The sequence below is a fragment of the Hemibagrus wyckioides genome, linkage group LG06 (assembly GCF_019097595.1).
Source record: "Hemibagrus wyckioides isolate EC202008001 linkage group LG06, SWU_Hwy_1.0, whole genome shotgun sequence".
Classification (NCBI taxonomy): Eukaryota; Metazoa; Chordata; class Actinopteri; order Siluriformes; family Bagridae; genus Hemibagrus; species Hemibagrus wyckioides.
In genome coordinates this window covers 31,695,101-31,714,961 of record NC_080715.1, presented here as the reverse complement: position 1 = coordinate 31,714,961, position 19,861 = coordinate 31,695,101, and the positions used below count along the sequence as shown (strand labels likewise).

Sequence of the window (19,861 nt, the reverse complement as noted above, 5' to 3'; positions counted from 1 at the left end):
CCTTAAGTACTTTATTTATTTACGGTCTCCTGACAGAAGAGAAATCTACTTTTGATCACTGACATTTTACACTACTTTAAATTTTAAATGGAATAGTTTTTAAACTATTAAACAGGGCATTGGTTTCTACATTTATTAATAACATTTCTCACTCTACACCATAGTTAGCTATTTAGGGTTTATCCCCATTTTATTCATAAAGGCAATGGTGGTGAGGAAAAACTCCCTGAGATGATATGAGGAAGAAACCTTGAGAGAAACCAGACTCAGAAGGGAACCCATCTTCATTTGGGTGGTACTGCACAGTAAATAATGTAATTGTTACTAAATAATGTCCTTTCTACAACAGCAATCAAGGGTCTACTGTAACTGTTACAAACTACTGAATTTAATTTAGAACATTTTATGCAATATTTATATATTTGTGTGTCATAACTGAGAAAAAAGCTTAGCTTTTATGAAAGGTTGTTCTTTTACCAGAATTCATTTATTAAAGACTGTAAAAGAAACATATTAAAACACTAAATAAAAAACAGAAATTAATTAGAAAAGGGTGTAGAAAAAACTAGATATCTATAAACACCATATCATATTTAAACAGATGTGCAACTTGTGTTATAAAATAAAGCCAAAACACACTGCTTAAAGAGAATGCAGAATCAAGGTTTTTGAATGAATGCACTCTTGATTAAGTTAACACACAGAATCCTTGTGCGGTCCGCTGTGGTCAAGTTTGCATGTAAAACACAGATTAAACCAGTGTGACATTTTTGCTGATGCTTTGATGTTGCTTAATAACCTTGGGAACTAGTCAGTCACATTTTGCATTATGGGAATGTTGTGCTGTTTTGGTGTTCTTTGTTCAATGCTGCAAATACATTCACACACAATGTTAGACCCTTAAAGATTCTGCGTTTATCTTTAAATTGCTTTGCAGGAAACATACTAAAAAAACTAATCTTAGTGACTTTGTGGATCTGCATGCTAATGATCCACGTGCTACCTCCACTTACATTTTTATATCTTTTCTTATCTGGTGTGTGCTCAAGGCTCTGTGAGCCTCTTTTTTCGAGAAATCAACAATTTCAAGTTACTTGAAGCATATGTACACAATCTGCTTATAGTGTATAAATAAATAGAGCATGTTTGATATTAAATATCACTAAGATGATATTCTGACATGATAAAGAGGAAATCATTGATTTGAGTAGAGAAGTCCCTAGAGTAGAGTAGAAGTCCCTAGTAGAAGTCCCTAGAACAACTACAGCATGTTCTCTAAAATGCATGGAAAACCTAACAAACTACATATACTGTGTAAACACACACACACATTATGGGATATATTAGGCAGCAAGTGAACAGTCAATTTTTGAAGTTGATGTGTTGGAAGCTGGAAAAATGGTCAAGCATAAGGATCTGAGCAACTCTGGGATGAAATTGTGATGGCTAGACAGCTGTATCTCCAAAACAATAGGTCTCCTGTTATGCAGTGGTACCACAATTGATCTAAGGACAGGTAAATGGATGTCACTTTTTCACAAAACACCAATCCTCTCATGTCACTGTCTTTCCTTATAACATTATAAAGGTAAATTAAATCGTTGAACCTCGAGCTAACCACTCTGTGAGGCCTAACCCTAGACTGGGTTAGTCTCTTGATATTTTTTTTTATTTTAATTTAATTTTATTTTTTTTTAAATACAAACTCATACCCAGTAATAAAGACATTGTTGTTTCTGGTCTGAATGTTTGTACTCATTTCAGTTACAGTATTTTCTTTTGGATCTGCCAAGGAAACCCATATAGACGCAAGAAGAGCCTCAAACCCTGGACCCTGGAGCAGTGAGTCATCAGTACTACCCACTGCTCTATTAAATAGTTTTTTCCAAAGACACTTACTAATACCATGCCATTTTTTGTATAAGTTTTGAATAAGTTTATATTGTTCTGTTGTATAAAATAAGTATAATGTATAAAATAACATGCATTATAAGAAAGTAACACATACGCAAATAATTAGAATGGGTTTAGCATGCTGATTATGTTCATTATGAAGTATTGAAGGTTAATATAACTCTCCATGTAAGGCAGATGTCTTTGCTACTGTTTATATGACTGCTTCTTTTGTTTGCTTTTAGAGAGACATGACCCAAATCATGTAGGGCACCAAATGCTGTGGCGAATATTTCCCAGGCGTAGACCTAGTGCAGAGAGGAGCTTACACACTAAATAAAACCAGTCAACAGCTGGAGTCACCTGGAGGTGATTAGACATATGTCAGATCAAACACCTACAGATTTATACTAACGTACCATATAAAGTACGTGACTTCAAGAAACTAAATTAATGCATCAAGTTAGCGTGACTGTTAGGACAGGAAAAAAGAAAATGATTAACTCTCTCCATAACCAAACTTATTCAATCTCTGTTTATCCTCATTACCCAGTTCCAACTTCGGCCTGTGACTCATCTTTCCACATGGAAACATTTTCCCTCATGATGCAGTAAGGGAAGCATTTACTCATTCATTTGGAAAGGGGGTTTCAATGCTTCTCTGTATATTCAAGTAACATGCAGCATCAGCACTTTGACTGGAGTATTTTGTATAATGTGACAAACATTAACAAACTAGAAAACTGTTAAAACTTCCGCATGATGTCTGAACAAAAGATTATGTAGAGTCCCTAGATGATGTAATTTCATTTCACATGCATGAATACTTTGTTTAGATGATTTTTACCAATAGTGCAAAATTCAATACAGCTATTTAGCAATAGTTTTAACCACTGAATAATTGAGACTATGTAATAGCATTTAATTAAGACTAGGGCTGAAACGATTCCTCGAGTAACTCGAATACAAAAAATCATCGAAGCAAATTAGTTGCCTCGAAGCTTCGTTTAGTCCATTTACTGTAACTACACACAGAGAAGATTCAGGCCAGGGAAAGTTTCAAAGTTTGGGATCATTTCAAAGTAAAACAGACAGAAAACTCTCTACAGTGTAATTACTGTAAGACTGAACTGGCGTAGCATAACAGTACAAGATCCATACTTCAACATGTCAACCGCGGTGAAGTCAGTTTGATATTCGGACATTAGACATTCGGAAGCGGTATTTTAGGGACCGTCGACAAATAAAAATCAGTGAAGACATATTTTGGGATAACAAGAGCTGTACCTCGTGGGGGTTTCCAATTAGATTAATTTGGTACTAGTTTTGGATCACATGGCAAATGTATATTTAAGAAGAAATTAGAATAACTGGGGTACGTAGTCAGGTAAGTACCAAGTACCACATTTCAGTCGTACAAACATTTGTCGACGGTCCCTAAAATACCGCTTCCGAATGTATGTCCGAATATCTTCACCGCGTTAATATCTCATTAACACAGTCCCCGCTTTCAGATTAGCTTAAAACAATATGAACGTTTGCACTTAGCTTAAACCAATATGATTGCTAGTTGAAATTAAGGCTCGTAAGGATCGTAGGATTGTGGCTACATGCATTTAAGACCATAAATCAGTATGGTGGCTAGTTATGATGTCCCTAATTTAGTTAAGTTTTGTAAGAGCCTAAGCGTCATTCATTTTGATAGCCTCACTCTCTCTGTCACACACACACACACACACACACACCAGTATTTAGAGAGACATTTAAGAGGGTTTATTCTCCAAATAACTCTAATTTCATGTTAAATGTGTTAAGAAATTTTGTGTATGGACTCTTATTCTTGTTCCAAGTTACCTTCCTGTCCACTAATTTTTGCCATTAGTGTCCAGGAGGACAGTAAAGGCTTATGCTTGAGCTGTAGTTACACTGAAACGTCAAAGTTAAGTTGCACAACATAAATGCAATGTTTAGGTATTATTATTATTATTATGTTTTAGGTTTGTACTATTTTGACCTTCTTTTGAAGTAAAGTTTTTTTTTATTATTTATATATGTATTTGCATTTTGAATGTCACTTAAATGCATTAAATGGGTTTAGATATTATTTTCATTTTTCTAAATAGGAAACAACTTAGTTGTTCATTTTAAGAGACCCGTCTTATTTTCTCTTACATATTTAGTATTCCTCTTTAAAGAAAAAGTACTTCTTATTCGATTACTCGATGGAACAATCAGTAGAATATTCGATTACTAATATAATCAATAGCTGCAGCCCTAATTAAGACTATGTAAAAATATAACAAATTTTAGACTGAGTAATAATAATGAACATCTTGCAAAGGATAACATTCACAGAGTAACATGTATGCTTTGGTCTACAATAAATAATGCTGTACTGGACCAAATTTGACAAACAGCACTTGTCCATAATACCCTGCAGATCTTTTGCCTGCACATGTGTACCAGATGCGTCGGCTGTCTGTGACCCCCTGACATCTTCCAAGTTCAAAGTTTTTGTCAGCTGCTCTCTTCTTTGATCAGTGTCAGAGTTGCATTATAGTAAATTAACATTTCATTGGCATTGACTCAACAGTTGAAGACATTTATGCATCAAGACAGTTTTAGTGCTGAAGCTATGGTATGGCTTAAACTGTTAAAAGTGTTTCTAAGGTTACAAACACTGGGGTGTTGTCTTTAAGTTTACATTAGCAGGAAGATGACTACAGTTCAAACGTGCATGTATATGACACAGTGAAAATGTTCCAGATGTGCTGGAGAAAACAGCAGTCCCACTGCCCATTGCTTAATGTGATTTTTACATTACTGACTTCAGAAACAGATACAGCTTACAAATGGATCTGGATGAAACTTTTATTTCTCCATTTATCATTTGCTTCTGTTGAACCTGCAAATAAAACTCCAAGAATATAAATGCATTTGCTTTCACATGAAAACAGATCTAGATTTTGCGTGGTAATAGCTTCCTTTGCCTGCCAAAGCCAGATGTCCAAGCCACCCCAACCCCCTTCGGAAAAGAGTGATAAAACCCAACAGCTTGATGTAGCACTATTTTCATTCTACAGTCAGTTTACATCAACACAGACTTGGTTCATTTTATGTTCATGCTTATGTGCTTATTCCTAATGGAAAAAAAACAACTATCAAGAGAGTAAAACAAGAAACATGACAATCACATACATGTAACAGGTTAAAAAAAAAAAAAAAAACTTCCTCAGGAAGGATGAAGTATTCTATGAATGCTGGCCAATTACATTAAACATTAAACCTTATTTCAGTACATTCACCACTGAACACCATTAGCCTCTGTGTTCATATTCCAGTTCAAGTTTGCAAGTATGACATGCCATTTGGGGTTTTCCCAAAAGTGGACTCTCATTAAACATGCAGAGTTTTTGCTCCTACTTCATAGCATGGCATTTAAGGAAAATTGTGATTCTTAACTGTGATACATGAAAATCATTATGTTGAATTTAAACAACTGCAAAATAAAATCCAACTTCAACAAACACATGCATAGTGAAAGATTAGCATCTGGGAGAGTCCTGTAAGTCACTCTCTGTCAAAAACAGGAAGAACATACTTAAGACCTTTGAAATCACACAGTTTAACTGAGAAGATGGAAAAAGGCGGGGTGGTTAAGGGTAGGGGGATCAGTTCTCAAGGAAAGCCACGTAGTCAGTGAGTCTGGCCAGCTGCTGCTCGTTTGGAACCAAAGAGACAGGGGGAGGATCTGGAGAGAAAGAACAGCAAAAAAGGAAGCATAAGCCTGACACGGGTATATAAATTTCATAAAACCTCCCCATTCTTTACACAGCTTCGAATGCAAAGAATCCTTTAAACAGAATGTGACCAAACGCATATAGCTGAACTTTGCGCAAAATGAACCATGTTAAAATGCGCCCAATACAGCAGCGCATAAAAAAATTAAACAAGCTGCCAGGGAATAAGTGAGTGAAATGTGTGAGCAATACGTTATGTGGTTACCATGGAGAACGGTTTGTTTTTCTACATAAAAGAGGATTATAACTGGAACATTACATACAGATGATTCAGACCTACACAAGGAGTGAAAAGGAAGCCTTTTTCTTTAAACCAAAAAGAAAGAGTGCCCCCACCTGGTTTCTGTGGTAATATCATCCTGGCATTGGGATCCGCCTGCCATCCATGACTGATTACACCTTAAGAAAGCAAACAAAGACTGGATTGGTTTCTTACATGACGAATTTCACCTTTTCTGTTATAGCACGTTGTGAAACCATAACACAACAATGAACTGGTGAGAGAAAGAAAGAGAGAGAGGGAGAGATGGAGAGAGATACTGAGATTTATTCTGAAGATTTATAATTTATGACCAATGCCATGCAAGAGCCAAAACACAAGAATCTTGAAGAACACACAGTTCCTGGAATGATGGAAAGTTATTGTAGATTAATAAATTAAATCTGACTGTTATAAGGAAGAGTGTGGGTTGGGGCTCAGGGAAACACATCCAAAAATGATGATCAAAAATTTTTAACTGTTCTCACAATGACTGTCACAATGACATTTGCTCTTTGATTATAAATTGAATCTTACCCTTTACTGCTTCTTCCACAGAATATCCCACAAAGGAGGCAAAGTCCTCTGCACTGATTGAGGTGTATGCTTGGGCTACAAGGCCATATGCCCTCCTGCGGGTCGACTCTAGTTGGGGATAAAACACAACTCCTTGTGATCGTGATGATCGAACGTCAAGTGCAAAGTGTGAATCTGTAGATAATCTGAATCACACTCAATAACCAACAATCTGCAAAAATGTCTGCCCAGAGAATCTACTTGCATTTTATATATCCAAGAATGAAACAGCACCTTTCCTCCAAGAAAAATTCAGGCACCACATTTAAATCTTTCAGTAAAGCAATTTATGACGGAGGGAGAAACTTTACTGGGTCCTTTACTTTACCAGGTTCCTCTCTTTCCATGTTAGGTAACTGTCAATCTCCTCAGTTCTCTTCTCTCATTCGCCCTCCACAAGCCCACCCCAGCATTTCCAGGCCTAGCTTCAAATTCTATTATCACCACACCCAAAGTAGTTGCTTCTTTTCACAAAACAGATTCATAAACAAAAGGAGAAGATATTTTTTCTGGCAGATAGTATGTATATGTAACACATACATAGATAGATACATCTAGTCTGATATACAAGTAAAAAACACTGAAGTTTTCTCACACTTGGTTTCTCGGGTCAGTTCAGTGGGAATCTTTTTAAACCTGCATTCTGGAGATTATTTCAGCTCAAGTCACAAAGTGTTAGCAAAACATGACTCAAAGAAACTGGCTGCTTAGTAGCGCTCTTTAACTTGGAGAATGAGCAGCTGAAAAATCAGAGGGGCAGAAATAGGAGGTCAGTTTATATGTCCTACACTCACATCCTAAAAATAGGCCATGCTGTCTTTCATAAGCAAAGAAAGCTCAAAAGCTCAAGCATACAATCTGAAGACAGAGAAAAGAACGATGCTAACTTGTTTTCTTTATGCATACACTTCTTAAACATAAATAAAACTGGCTCTAGATCTCAGTGTAATGCTTTATTAAAGATTTTATTGTCATGCAGCAGAATAACCACAGAAATCACAAAAACTGACAAACTTATTATACAGTGAAAAATAAGTTTGTATGATTATCTGTTAATTTGACATCCAAGTAAATGAACAGTATGTTAATGTCTTCGCTCGACATAAGATTCACATAGAAACATACATATATAAACTATCATTATAAAAGTATAAAAATGGCAGTATTTTATCAGAATGTAGCTTTGTTATTTTCAGTACTGTTTAGCAGCACTCTGTAAAACCACTTAAAATGTGTTAAAAATACATTATTTAGCAACATATTTTAAATTGTCCTTTGCTTCTCCTTCACACACACTAACACTCCAAACACCATGTGTCCAGTTCACTCCTCTTCATCTTCCTCTGCATCTTCAAATTCTTCATCATCGTCTACCCCAAAGTCCATCTTGGAAAATAATGCCTCGATATGGTCTGTGAAAAGAGTAAAATGGTCCATTCTCTCAAAACCAGCTTCAGGTCTTTCCTCAGCAAGGGAACTCTTGGCTGCATCCTTTGTCTGTGCAATGAGACCCTTGGAGGACTGCAGGAAGTCTGCAGCACTGCTTTGTTCAAGGGCCTGAACTGCTGTATCAGTGAGCTCTGTGCATGCTTGTAGCCGGTCTCCATAACGTCTAGCTAGTTTTCGTAAGACTGCCACCTTCTCATCTTGCTCTTTGCTTATACGCTCCAAGAGGGCATTTTTTCGTTCCTCTAGAGCCACATATAGAGCATCAAATCGCTCACCAAGCTTTTGCTTAGAATGTTGGGCATTGTCCTGAACAGCTTTGCAAGCTTCCTCCATCTGGTTTAGCAGGGCCTGCAGCCGCCCATTACTTGCAACCAGAGCATCAATGGCATTGCTCATCTCACCCTTTTGGGCCTGGTAAACACTAGCAATGGGGGAAACTTCACAGTCCTTGTGCTGACCAAACACTTTACACAGTGAGCAAGTGGGAACCTGGTGGGTCACACAGTAGATGTTGATCTTTTCATCCTTGTGCTCCTCACACAGTGGTTCAGTGGAGACCTTAGGTTTTACAGGCGCCGCTGTGGTTCCAGAGCCCTCTTGCTGCTGTTTGTAAAGGTCAATAATGTTCTCTACTAGAATATTCCTTTGAAGTCCATGTACACCATGCCGATCAAGAACCACCTCAAAACGACATGTTGGACACCTGAACACCCCCCCCGAAAACCTGTAAGGGTTTCGAGAGTCATAAAGGTCACTAGCACATCCACGGCACAGGTTATGTTGGCAGGGGAGGATCACTACTGGCTTGGTAAACATATCAAGACAGATTGGACAACTAAGCTGTTTTTCCAGACTCTCCATAGAGTTAGGTGACCCCCTCAGTGAGCCAGTCCTCTGGATTTCCATGCTAGCTACCGGTGGTGTCTAATGCTTGCCGCAGTATCAGAAGTAATTATAGTAACACAGCACAAACATGTCCCATCAGCTGTCAATTCTGCGGAAGCACAGCAGCCAAAGGTTTTATACCATCCTCTTGCTGCTCGTGACGCTCAGTCAGACCAACCAATCAGGGTACATGGCTTGTTTTTAAGTCTGTTTTTGGAGAAGCAACACCCCCACTTCTCAGCCCCCATATGTCACATGGCTCGAAGAGTCCAGGACACAACTGTTAAGCCTTTCCAGCAACAAATTCTTTTCGATTAAATACTTCAGCAGTGATAAACAAGGCCCATCTGCTGAGCCATGGACACACAGTCATATGGTTATTTTATTAGTTATTACAATAACAAATATTTTATTTGTTTATTTTTCTGAATGTTCATTTTGTAGTACTGTAGCTTTGTCCTTATAAAGAGAAAGCACAGCTTAAATTTAAATTAGAAAACATTACAGAATGCAAAACAAAAATAATTTTTAATATTGTTATATTTTCTTATACCATTGTTATATGCCATCTTTTTTTAACTGTACAGCAATGGACAATGTTCTGACCAGACAGTTAATGTTAACTACATCTTTACTATAAAAAGAAATATCACTAAATTTCACTGAACATTAAAAAACCTAAAGCATTTTAGACTATACTGAAAAACAGTGTTCCTTTAGCATAACCTTATCCTCACATTATGTCAAGCTGACCAACATCCAATTGGTTCTAGAACAGAAAACATGTAAATGTCTAGAAATACATAGACACACTGCTACATGAGCAAAGAACTATTTTTAACTTCTTGCCTTGGTCTGGGCGAATCATGTGCACACGCATGGGGATCAAGTGGATAGTGTGTGTAAATGATTCCTTCACTTAGAAATAAGTTTCAGAGAAATGTTTTGCTTTTCTACCAAAGCAATTGTGTATGTCTACCTAATTTGTCAGGAAACCAAGTCTTTCCTACATCCTACATGCATTATAACAAAAGCAAGAAACTACACTCAAGTCTGAAATGAGAAATAATCTCACACACTTTATAACGCTGCACAAGTGTCTCCATATCAGCTTCAGCTTGTGAAATAATGACAGCTGAATTACATAAAGCACAGAAGGAATGAACAGCTTTACATGGTTCCCAGGAGCTCAGAACATGTATGTCATCACTGACGGATAAACAGGTATCCATATGAAATTCCCAAAGTTCAACAAAAGCACAGCAAACTAAAACAAATCCTAATTAAAGGAGCAGATGATAAGCACATGCCCAAAGCCTTGAACTGAGCTTACCACACCCCCTGCTGCTGCAAGCTGCTACGTTCAAGACTGATTAGGTTACATGACTCAGCCATACTCCCCAAGACTTCTACACAAGCTTTGTTCTCTACACTAGGCTTATCTTTCATTAAACAGTTAAGCTTATTTTGAGACTTTGATTGCTGAAAAATGCATCCAGAGGAAGCAGGAAACTGCATGTAATGAACACATATAAAGCTGCTTTTGATCTAATTTGATTAGCTTTGATAAAACCACAAAACAGTGTGCTGACTGTAACAGAAGTTCTTGACATGGTGCATATTTTATTTGCCTAAAAATACATTAATACTGAGAGATAAGAACCACATACCCTTACACATTCATGCACCTAGTCAGTCTAGTCAGCCAATCAAGTGGTAGCAGTACAGTGCATAAAATCATGCAGATACAGATCAAGAGCTTCAGTTAATGTTCACACTGAACAACAGAACGAAAAAAAGTCTGATCTCTGTGACTTTGATCGTGCCATGGTTGTTGGTACCAGGTGTATGTGATGAATGAATGACTGATGATGATATTAGGAATTTTGCTGGGTCCCAGAGTGTGCATTTCTTTTAGCCCAGTCATTAGTTCTGTATAGAAAACTTAGAAGCCTATGTTGTGTGAATGCAGACCAACAAAATATCTTTCTCTGATGCATGATCATTTCCTCTGTCCAGGCTGCCAAACAGATAAAGCTTTCAGTAAATTAGGAAAATGCCATGTTTATTAAGACTACTTTGGCATACAAAAATGCAATACATATCGAAGCTTCTACTGACCTCAATTTACACACACACACACACACACACAGGGGTTGGACAATGAAACTGAAACGCCTGGTTTTAGACCACAATAATTCATTAGTATGGTGTAGGGCCTCCTTTTGCAGCCAATACAGCATCAATTCGTCTTGGGAATGACAGATACAAGTCCTGCACAGTGGCCAGAGGGATTTTGAGCCATTCTTCTTGCAGAATAGTGGCCAGGTCACTACGTGATGCTGGTGGAGGAAAACGTTTCCTGACTCGCTCCTCCAAAACACCCCAAAGTGGCTCAATAATATTTAGATCTGGTGACTGTGCAGGCCATGGGAGATGTTCAACTTCACTTTCATGTTCATCAACCCACTCTGTCACCAGTCTTGCTGTGTGTACTGGTGCATTATCATCCTGATACACGGCACCGCCTTCAGGATACAATGTTTGAACCATTGGGTGCACATGGTCCTCCAGAATGGTTCGGTAGTCCTTGGCAGTGACGCGCCCATCTAGCACAAGTATTGGGCCTAGGGAATGCCATGATATTGCAGCCCACACCATCACTGATCCACCCCCATGCTTCACTCTGGGCATGCAACAGTCTGGGTGGTATGCTTCTTTGGGGCTTCTCCACACCGTAACCGAGAACAATACATGTTTCACATTGTCCACAGCCCAAGATTTTCACTGCTGGCACCATTGAAACCGACGTCTGGCATTGGCACGAGTGACCAAAGGTTTGGGTATAGCAGCCCGGCCATGTACATTGACCCTGTGGAGCTCCCGACGGACAGTTTTGGTGGAAACAGGAGAGATGAGGTGCACATTTAATTCTGTAGTGAGTTGGGCAGCTGTGGTTTTATGTTTTTTGGATACAATCCAGGTTAGCACCCGGACATCCCTTTCAGACGGCTTCCTCTTGTGTCCACAGTTACTCCTGTTGGATGTGGTTCGTCCTTCTTGGTGGTATGCTGACATTACCCTGGATACCGTGGCTCTTGATACATCACAAAGACTTGCTGTCTTAGTCACGGATGCGCCAGCGAGACGTGCACCAACAATTTGTTTGATATGTCAATTTGTTTGATATGTCAATTTGATATGTCACCCATAATGTTGTGTGCATTGCAATATTTTAAGCAAAACTGTGCTATTACTCTGCTAATTAAACCTTCACACTCTGCTCTTACTGGTGGAATGTGCAATCAATGAAGATTGGCCACCAGGCTGGTCAAATTTAGCCATGAAACCTCCAACACTAAATTGGCCAGTGTTTCAGTTTCATTGTCCAACCCCTGTATATGTGTATATATATATATATATATATATATATATATATGTGTGTGTGTGTGTGTGTGTGTGTGTATACCGATTGTGTTGGTTCCCCTTATGCTGTTAGAACAGCCCTGACCCGTCATGCACTGTGTATTCTGACACCTTTCTATCAGAACCAGCATTAACTTCTTCAGCAGTTTGAGCAACAGTAGCTTGTCTGTTGGATCGGATCACACGGACCAGCCTTCACTCCAAAGATCAATGATCCTTGATATATATACACTACTCACAAAAAGTTAAGGATATTCAGCTTTCGGGTGAAATTTCAGGATGCACCTAAAATGCACTATAACCTTTACAGGTGAACTTAATTTGACCTTCTCTACACTTTTGAATGCACATGTCCAACTGTTCAGTGTTTCAGTACTTTTTGCATAACTTGCTGTTCTCTAACAAGGTGCTTAACGGCAAAATTCACAACTGGTGTTTGATCCATGAATCGACCAATAAATTTTCTGGTTCAATTAGAATTGGTATTTAAACAGTTCTCTTCATCATGCTGTTCACATTTTGACATCATGAAACCAAGACCACACCTAACAGTTGATCAACAGTACCTTGCCATTGCAAGGCTTCAAACAGGATGTTCTCAGAGGGAAGTGGCCACTGAGCTTAGAGTGTCACAGAGTGTCATCAGCAGGTTGTGACAGAGATACAGAGAGACTGGAAGAGTCACAGAAAGGCATAGAAGTGGACGTCCTTTGGCCACATCCCATGTTGATGACCACTTCATTGAGAACAGTGCCCTGAGGAACCGGATGATGAATGCCACTCAACTCCAGGCACATTTAAGGGAGATGAGAGGCACCCAAGGGTACCTGACCACACCACCACCTCAGTGCTTTTCTCTGATGAAAGTCGATTCACGTTGAGCAGAAATGATGGTCGCCAACAATGTTGGAGACGTCAAGGAGAGCGCTATGCAACAGCCACTGTTGTGGTGGTGTTACAGTCTGGGCAGGTGTGTCTACTCAATACAGAACTGCCCTACATCTTGTGAATGGTACAGTGACAAACCAATACTACCTGAATAACATCATTAATCCAGTCATTGTGCCCCTGCATGAACAACACAGGCCTAATTTCATCTTCATGGACGACAATGCTCCAGATCATCGAGGTTGCATCATTAGGGAACGGCTGCTGGAGGCTGGGGTACCTCAAATGGAGTGGCCTGCACTTTCTCCAGACCTGAATCCCATAAAAAACCTATGGGATCAGCTGAGTCACCGTGTAGAGGCTCGTAACCTTGCACCCCAGAACCTCAATGACCTGAGGGCCGCCCTTCAAGAAGAGTGGAATGCCATGCCTCAGCAGACAATAAGTCGACTCATGAACAGCATGAGACGTCGTTGTCAAGCTGTAATTGATGGTCAAGGGCACATGACAAATTATTGAGACATTGACATTTTTTGTTGTGGTATACCCACCACTGTTGTTGGCTTTTGTTTCAGTAAATTGTTTGAGATGAGGAAATCACCATTACATGCTTCTACTTAAATGCCCTACTTTCATGATATTATATCACTGTAGCGTGAACTTTTTACATTTTCCATAAATTTCACCCAAAAGCCAAATATCCTTAACTTTTTGTGAGTAGTCGTTCTGGATAAAGGTGACTGCCAAATGCCCTGTGTGCACGTATGTAAGCCATCACCTTCAATAAAACAGGTGAAATCCTTTCCAGAACTGAAAGCTTTTATCAGAAATGCAAATAGTTTAAGAAGTAATACAGTAAATGTGCTACCTCCAGTTCTCATTGCCCTGTTGATCTGGTTCTAAATGAAGATGTAAAAGCCATCACAAAACTGTTCGCCATAATAATAATAAAAATAATAATAGTAATATTATTATTTTATTAATTGTGTGGAGATCTAATAAAACCGAAATTTGTATTTATACACTCCCAAAGTGAAGAAGTAGTCTCAAACAGACATGAATCTGTCAGTAGTCAGTACGTTAGATATCTCAGGTATTGTTAAGTAAATTTTGTTGTCTTTACAGTCCTTCATATCCTGCTGGCATTACTTGGCACTATATTGTTGTACAAAAAGCCATTTAAATTGTATAAACAAAGCACTACCAACATCTATAGACTGTTCATTTGCTTTGCTTATTAGTATTGAGTGAATAGACATGATATCCAACGTCCTCATAATCAACATACTCCAAATGTACATTGTCACATAGACCCAGTTTGACAAAGTACCTCTTAGAGATTCCATTACAGGAAGAATTGGTTCTGACCACTGATGGGCAGCAATCGCACTGTAGATGCCTGGGAAATCTCGCTGCCAGATACACTGTCCTACTGTCCATATAGCTGACAGTTCTGGGGTTGCCTGTGCAAATACATAACAATCTAATTAAAACAACAGATTAAGAATATATTAATATTTTAATAACAGTTGTATAAATCATTTTCATGATTCTGTTCATCTCAGTCCTAGAATTTATTTATCTATTTAGGATTTATTATATAATATTGCCCAAGCTTTTAAAATTCAGATATATCACTCGGCAGTAGACGTGCTGATTACACTTCTGAAAGAAAATGGAAATATTTCCATGTGTTATTTTTACAGTTTGTTTCTATATATGCCAACACATTAGATTCTGTTTATGTAAAAACAACTATGATGTGTTTTATGACACTAAACATAATTAACTAAAATATATGGTCAGGCTCCTGTTTTGAAGGAGCAAGTCTGGAAACATTTTCCATAGTAAACACTAACAGGTGCCATGATGAGGAGATCATCAGTCTTATTCACTTCATTACATACTAATTAGTCCCCTCTTAGTAACATCCAACACGAAAAGCCACAAAGAGCTTACAAAGCAGAACAAGATCTCATTTTTGAAAAATACAAAAACATACCAGACATTGAATACATACAACAGTGAAATGACAATAAGCAACACATGGAGAAATTATGGCACAACAGTGACACTCTACATGCGACTATAATCTCCCGAATTCTTCATATGCCTGGGCTACAGAAAAAAGCTTGAAAATATAATCCATCCCTTCTCCCAGAACCATGTGGAATAATGTGCTATGGTTTGATGAAAGTTGAACGTTTTGCCCATAAAAACACCATTCTCACATTGAAGCATGGGACTGGCAGCATCATACTTTTTAGACTGCCTTTAGTGAGGTGGAAGTGGGTGGAGGGAATAATGAATAGCTCCAAATACCAGTCAATTCTGGCACAAAACCTTAAAGGTTCTGCTAAAACCTTCCAGCATGACAATGACCTGAAGCACACACACAAAACAACAAAGGAATGGGTTCACCAAAACAAGATCAAGGTTTTGTAAGATCTAAATCCAATCCAATATCTCTGGGGTGACCTAGAGAGGGCTGTGCACAGGAGAAGGCCAAATAATTTCACAGAGTTAACATGGAGTGAAGAATTGCAAAATATTGATCAATATTCAAAGTCAAGACAAACTGATCGACTTTCACCCAAAAAAGAGTTGAATTCTGTGATGAACATCTAAAGGTGCTTCAAGTATTGAGTTTAGGGGTGTGCACACTTATGCAACCAGTTAATTGTATGTTTTTTCTTTTGATTCTTATTGTTTTTCACTTTAATATATAGCTTGCAATTTCACAATAAATGTGGAAATGGTTCTGACAGGATTTATTACAAAAACATACCATTTTAGCAGGGGTGTGTAGACTTTTCATATCCTCTGACTTTATTCACCATTTCATTAATTTTCACTGCCCCAACCTCCTTTAATTAGTTCATTCATCCAATTAATTAATTAATTTGTTTATTTACAACCAACACTGAAAAAAGTAGCTAATGATCTCATTTAAGACTATTTGAATATTACCGTTTTAATTGCTTGTGGAATCCGCTTCCAAAGATACCTGGCATTGTTCCTGCAGAGATGTAATAATATTTTTATTATTATTATTGTGATTGTTAAGAAGTAGAAGAAGAAGAAGAAGAAGAAGAAGAAGAATACTTACATGTCATTGTGCAGCAGGTAGAGGGCCAGTAACTGAGCATACACTTGTGGAGTTGCGATGCCACCTGGAGCCTGTAACAGTTACTTACAGATTAACACATCTCAAAACATTTTCTGGACAGAAACTTGGAAACAACTAAACCTACTCAATAAATATATATATATTGTTTAGACCAGCTATGTCCAGTCTTTGCAATGGCACAAAATTCACAGATAGATAAGCAATGACAAGCAAAATCCTGTTTGCACAACCTGGGTAGCTCATATGAACTTGTAAAGTGATCGATAGCTTCAAATCACAACTAGTGACTCATACTGTACGATATGACCAAAAAATAATGGTTAAAAGAGCTCTTCAATCACTTCAACTCAACATCAGTCCCAACACGGTCCAATGGACACTGGACATCTTAGCTGATTTGGAGATGCTATGGAGCTTATTATGTGTCAGTCATACATTTTACCCAGGTTAAAGACTTTTATTTATTTAATCAAATATTAGGGAGCATTTCTAAATGTATTTATTATTAAGGTACTGATAAAATCTCTTTTGATTGCAATGTCTGATGTATTTTTTTTACAAACAGAAATGGACCTTCACTTGCAATGTTTTGATTCAGAAATCTTTTACATTTTTCTTACTTTCTCAATTTTTTTTCCCAGAAATCCTGAGAACCAAACGGATTTAAATCAGGAAGCCAGTCCTGTGAATCACATCAAATCCTGTGTCTGTATCACACTTTAACAAATACATGATTACATGATTTTCAAGGATTTTCTCCTTTCACTGACAGGACAGAAATGTTTATGACAGACAAATCTCGATTTCTGTGCTGATGTCTGAAAATCTCTGAATCAGCAAAAATATTACTCCATCTGTAATACGTCTGTTTTCCTCACTGTTGTACTAGGTGATGTTTTCCTGTCACTGAGAACATGTACACTGAACTGTGCAGGAGGAAGAACTGCAGTTACCATCAGTTAGGATTACTCTCATCCTTCCCACACACTCCTACCTGGAAGAAGGCCACGGCTCATCCAGGACCAAGTACGGAAGATTCATGAATATTGACTATTGGGCTAAACAAAAGCACCTGGTGAATATTCCATTACGTTTCACTACTATCAACAGTACTTTGTAGTAAACTGTACCTGTTGGAGTGTGACAGTATAGTTTCTGTAGGTTACTGTGTTTTTACTGTATTTATATTGTATGTATTTAATGTGTGTCACTGTGTTGCTCATCCTCTCACCTGTCTGTGATGAGTGGACAATCAGTCCTGACTGAGTGGACAATCAGTCCTGACTGAGTGGACAATCAGTCCTGACTGAGTGGACAATCAGTCCTGACTGAGTGGACATTAAAAAAAATGTAGGATCTCTGTTTTGTAGCATCTTTGCATGAGTGAAAACTGCCTGCTCACTGCATTAAAATACTGACAAGTGTGTATGCTCTTCTCCATATTAGCACGGTTACAGTGAGTAGCTCACCCAGTGTCTTCTCCAGAGTCAGCACAAGCTACATGCATTTTATCCACCTGGTAGGTTTATTTCTTAATAGCATAAAAGCTCATCTCATCTGTGTCGCTGTACTGACAGTGAAGCTTCACTCTGTAAATGTGTACAGGTTAACTGATCTCAACTCAAAGCTAAGCTGTTTCTCCAGGAACCGGACCCCAGTCTTCTAAGCGCTCAGTCTTACCTCCAGCTCCTGAGTTTCACATTGTTCCAGAAGCTTCTCGTAATGCTCTCCCAGCATGACCGCCACTGGCATCTTCAGGAAACTGTATACAAAACACAACGGTAATATTTCTGCCAACCGGGAAGGAGAACGCGCAGTGCTAAAGGATGTTCTGTTTTCTTCTTTGTTTTGCTAACACAGTCCTGTCAACGAACATCGCCACCTATTGACCAGATCCATTTGGACAGTAACTGGACTGTTTCCTCGTCTGCTCATCCCCAATGCTGGAGCAATACTGACACCTGCTGGTCTGGAGTGAGGAGGTCTTTCCATGGTCAACATATATAACAACAAGAGAATTACAAGGTAACTTATATAAATGCCATCGATACATAAGATTACAATTAAAATAAATTTTATATAGAATATAAAGAGAACACAAAAAAAAACACAAAGAAAACAGAAAGAAAAAGAAAAAAAGAGACCGGTACAGTTTACCTGTCATTTCAAATTTGCAGATAATATTAGAAGTCCTGATAGCTTTTTTTGTGCTTTACATTTATATACCAAATTGCAGTAAATTTATTGATAAAATGAAAGAAATTTGGCTTACCCCCTGACCACTTCATTTTGTGTATATGAAACTTCCCCATTACAACTAATAATTGAATAATATATGCTTTATCCTTTTCTATCACATAGTCATTAATATATATCATTATATCAGACCCACCCAATTTAACAACTCTATTAAGTTTTCTTGTAATGAAATTCTCGACATCAGCCCAAAATATCTTTGTATAAATGCAATGAAAAAGTAAATGAAAAATTGTTTCTTTTTCATTACTACAAAATACACGAGAAGTCAATATTCAATTTAAAACGTTCCAATACATGTTTCACTGGATAAATTCTATGCAATATTTTATACGAAACTTCCTTTATTTTATTATTAACCAAGAATTTATCAACCATTTTCCAGGCCTTATGCCAATTTAAATCTCCAAATATTGATGACCAGAACAATCTAACTGGAGGATATGTAACATCATTTACTAATTTTCTAATGTATATATTTGGTATGTTGTTTTTTTAAACCATTAATATTACCAATAAAAATTGTATTAATTGTATCGACCAATTTAGGGCTTTCATTGCATTCATTTTTACGAAGATATAATACCTTACTAGGTATAGTATGTGTATGATAATCAGACCAGAGACCTTCATCATTTTCAGTGAGAGCTGGTGACGTGAGAGACAACAACCTTTGGCGATTAGTTGTGGGCGTATCCACTGACGCAAAAAAAAAAAAAGTTGAGAAAAGTTTAACTTCATGCAAATATGGTGTGTAGAGAGCACACTCCTTTATCTCCTGATATGATGCTGATACACTGCTGAATTTTATACATGAATGCCAAATTTCCCTCCAGAATGTTTCATTTTAGTTTACTTTCGTGTGAAACTCTGGTCACTGATGAACATTAGTACCCAGTAACAGGAGCCTACTGATGATTTCGGAGCACAGCGACTGGTGATTTGTGGTGATAAAATCGGTGCATGTGTGAATGCAGCTTCAAGCATACACTTACAGTTCTAGTGAGTTAAATTCATTCATTTATCCTAAATGTTTATCCTAGACAGTGTCACGGTACATCCAGACCCCATACCCGGAACACTAAGGGTACTCATTTCAGGTTTCAGGACTCTTTCCTGAGGGACAGTATTTACCTTGACAGAAAGCAAGGGTAGGGGAGATCACATGAGATCACATGAGAGCACTGGGCTTCCAGGCAGTGTTGGATTGTAGCTGAGAGTTCAAAACTATCAATCATCTCCCTTCAGTCAAATGTCTTCAGTCAGTCTCTGTGTCAGCTGCAAAACTCAGAGTTCTAA

General features: G+C 37.9%; 2 protein-coding genes across 2 annotated transcripts; both read right to left on the bottom strand.

Moving 5' to 3' along the window:
- Positions 1–4,750: 4,750 nt before the first annotated feature.
- On the bottom strand, positions 4,751–18,169 carry cops8 (COP9 signalosome subunit 8). Its single transcript, XM_058392978.1, has 7 exons — positions 17,987–18,169; positions 16,286–16,356; positions 16,147–16,195; positions 14,507–14,639; positions 6,490–6,597; positions 6,030–6,092; positions 4,751–5,644 (listed from the first exon to the last, which is right to left on the bottom strand). The coding sequence occupies exons 1-7, from the start codon at positions 18,056–18,058 to the stop codon at positions 5,565–5,567; spliced, it is 576 nt and encodes a 191-aa protein (XP_058248961.1). The 5' UTR covers positions 18,059–18,169; the 3' UTR covers positions 4,751–5,564.
- On the bottom strand, positions 7,469–12,254 carry trim63b (tripartite motif containing 63b). Its single transcript, XM_058392977.1, has one exon. It carries the CDS (start codon positions 8,881–8,883, stop codon positions 7,852–7,854), a length of 1,032 nt encoding a protein of 343 aa, XP_058248960.1. The 5' UTR covers positions 8,884–12,254; the 3' UTR covers positions 7,469–7,851.
- Positions 18,170–19,861: the final 1,692 nt, after the last annotated feature.

What these genes read in the sequence shown, in the direction of transcription:
- trim63b (XM_058392977.1), bottom strand. Translation starts at nt 8,883, where the DNA reads ATGGAAATCCAGAGGACTGGCTCACTGAGGGGGTCACCTAACTCTATG.
- cops8 (XM_058392978.1), bottom strand. Translation starts at nt 18,058, where the DNA reads ATGCCAGTGGCGGTCATGCTGGGAGAGCATTACGAGAAGCTTCTGGAA. An exon ending in TTCCACAAGCAATTAAAACG is followed by an intron (nt 14,640 to 16,146) that starts GTAATATTCAAA and finishes GTATTTGCACAG; the next exon opens with GCAACCCCAGAACTGTCAGC. An exon ending in GATATTACCACAGAAACCAG is followed by an intron (nt 5,645 to 6,029) that starts GTGGGGGCACTC and finishes CTTTCTCTCCAG; the next exon opens with ATCCTCCCCCTGTCTCTTTG.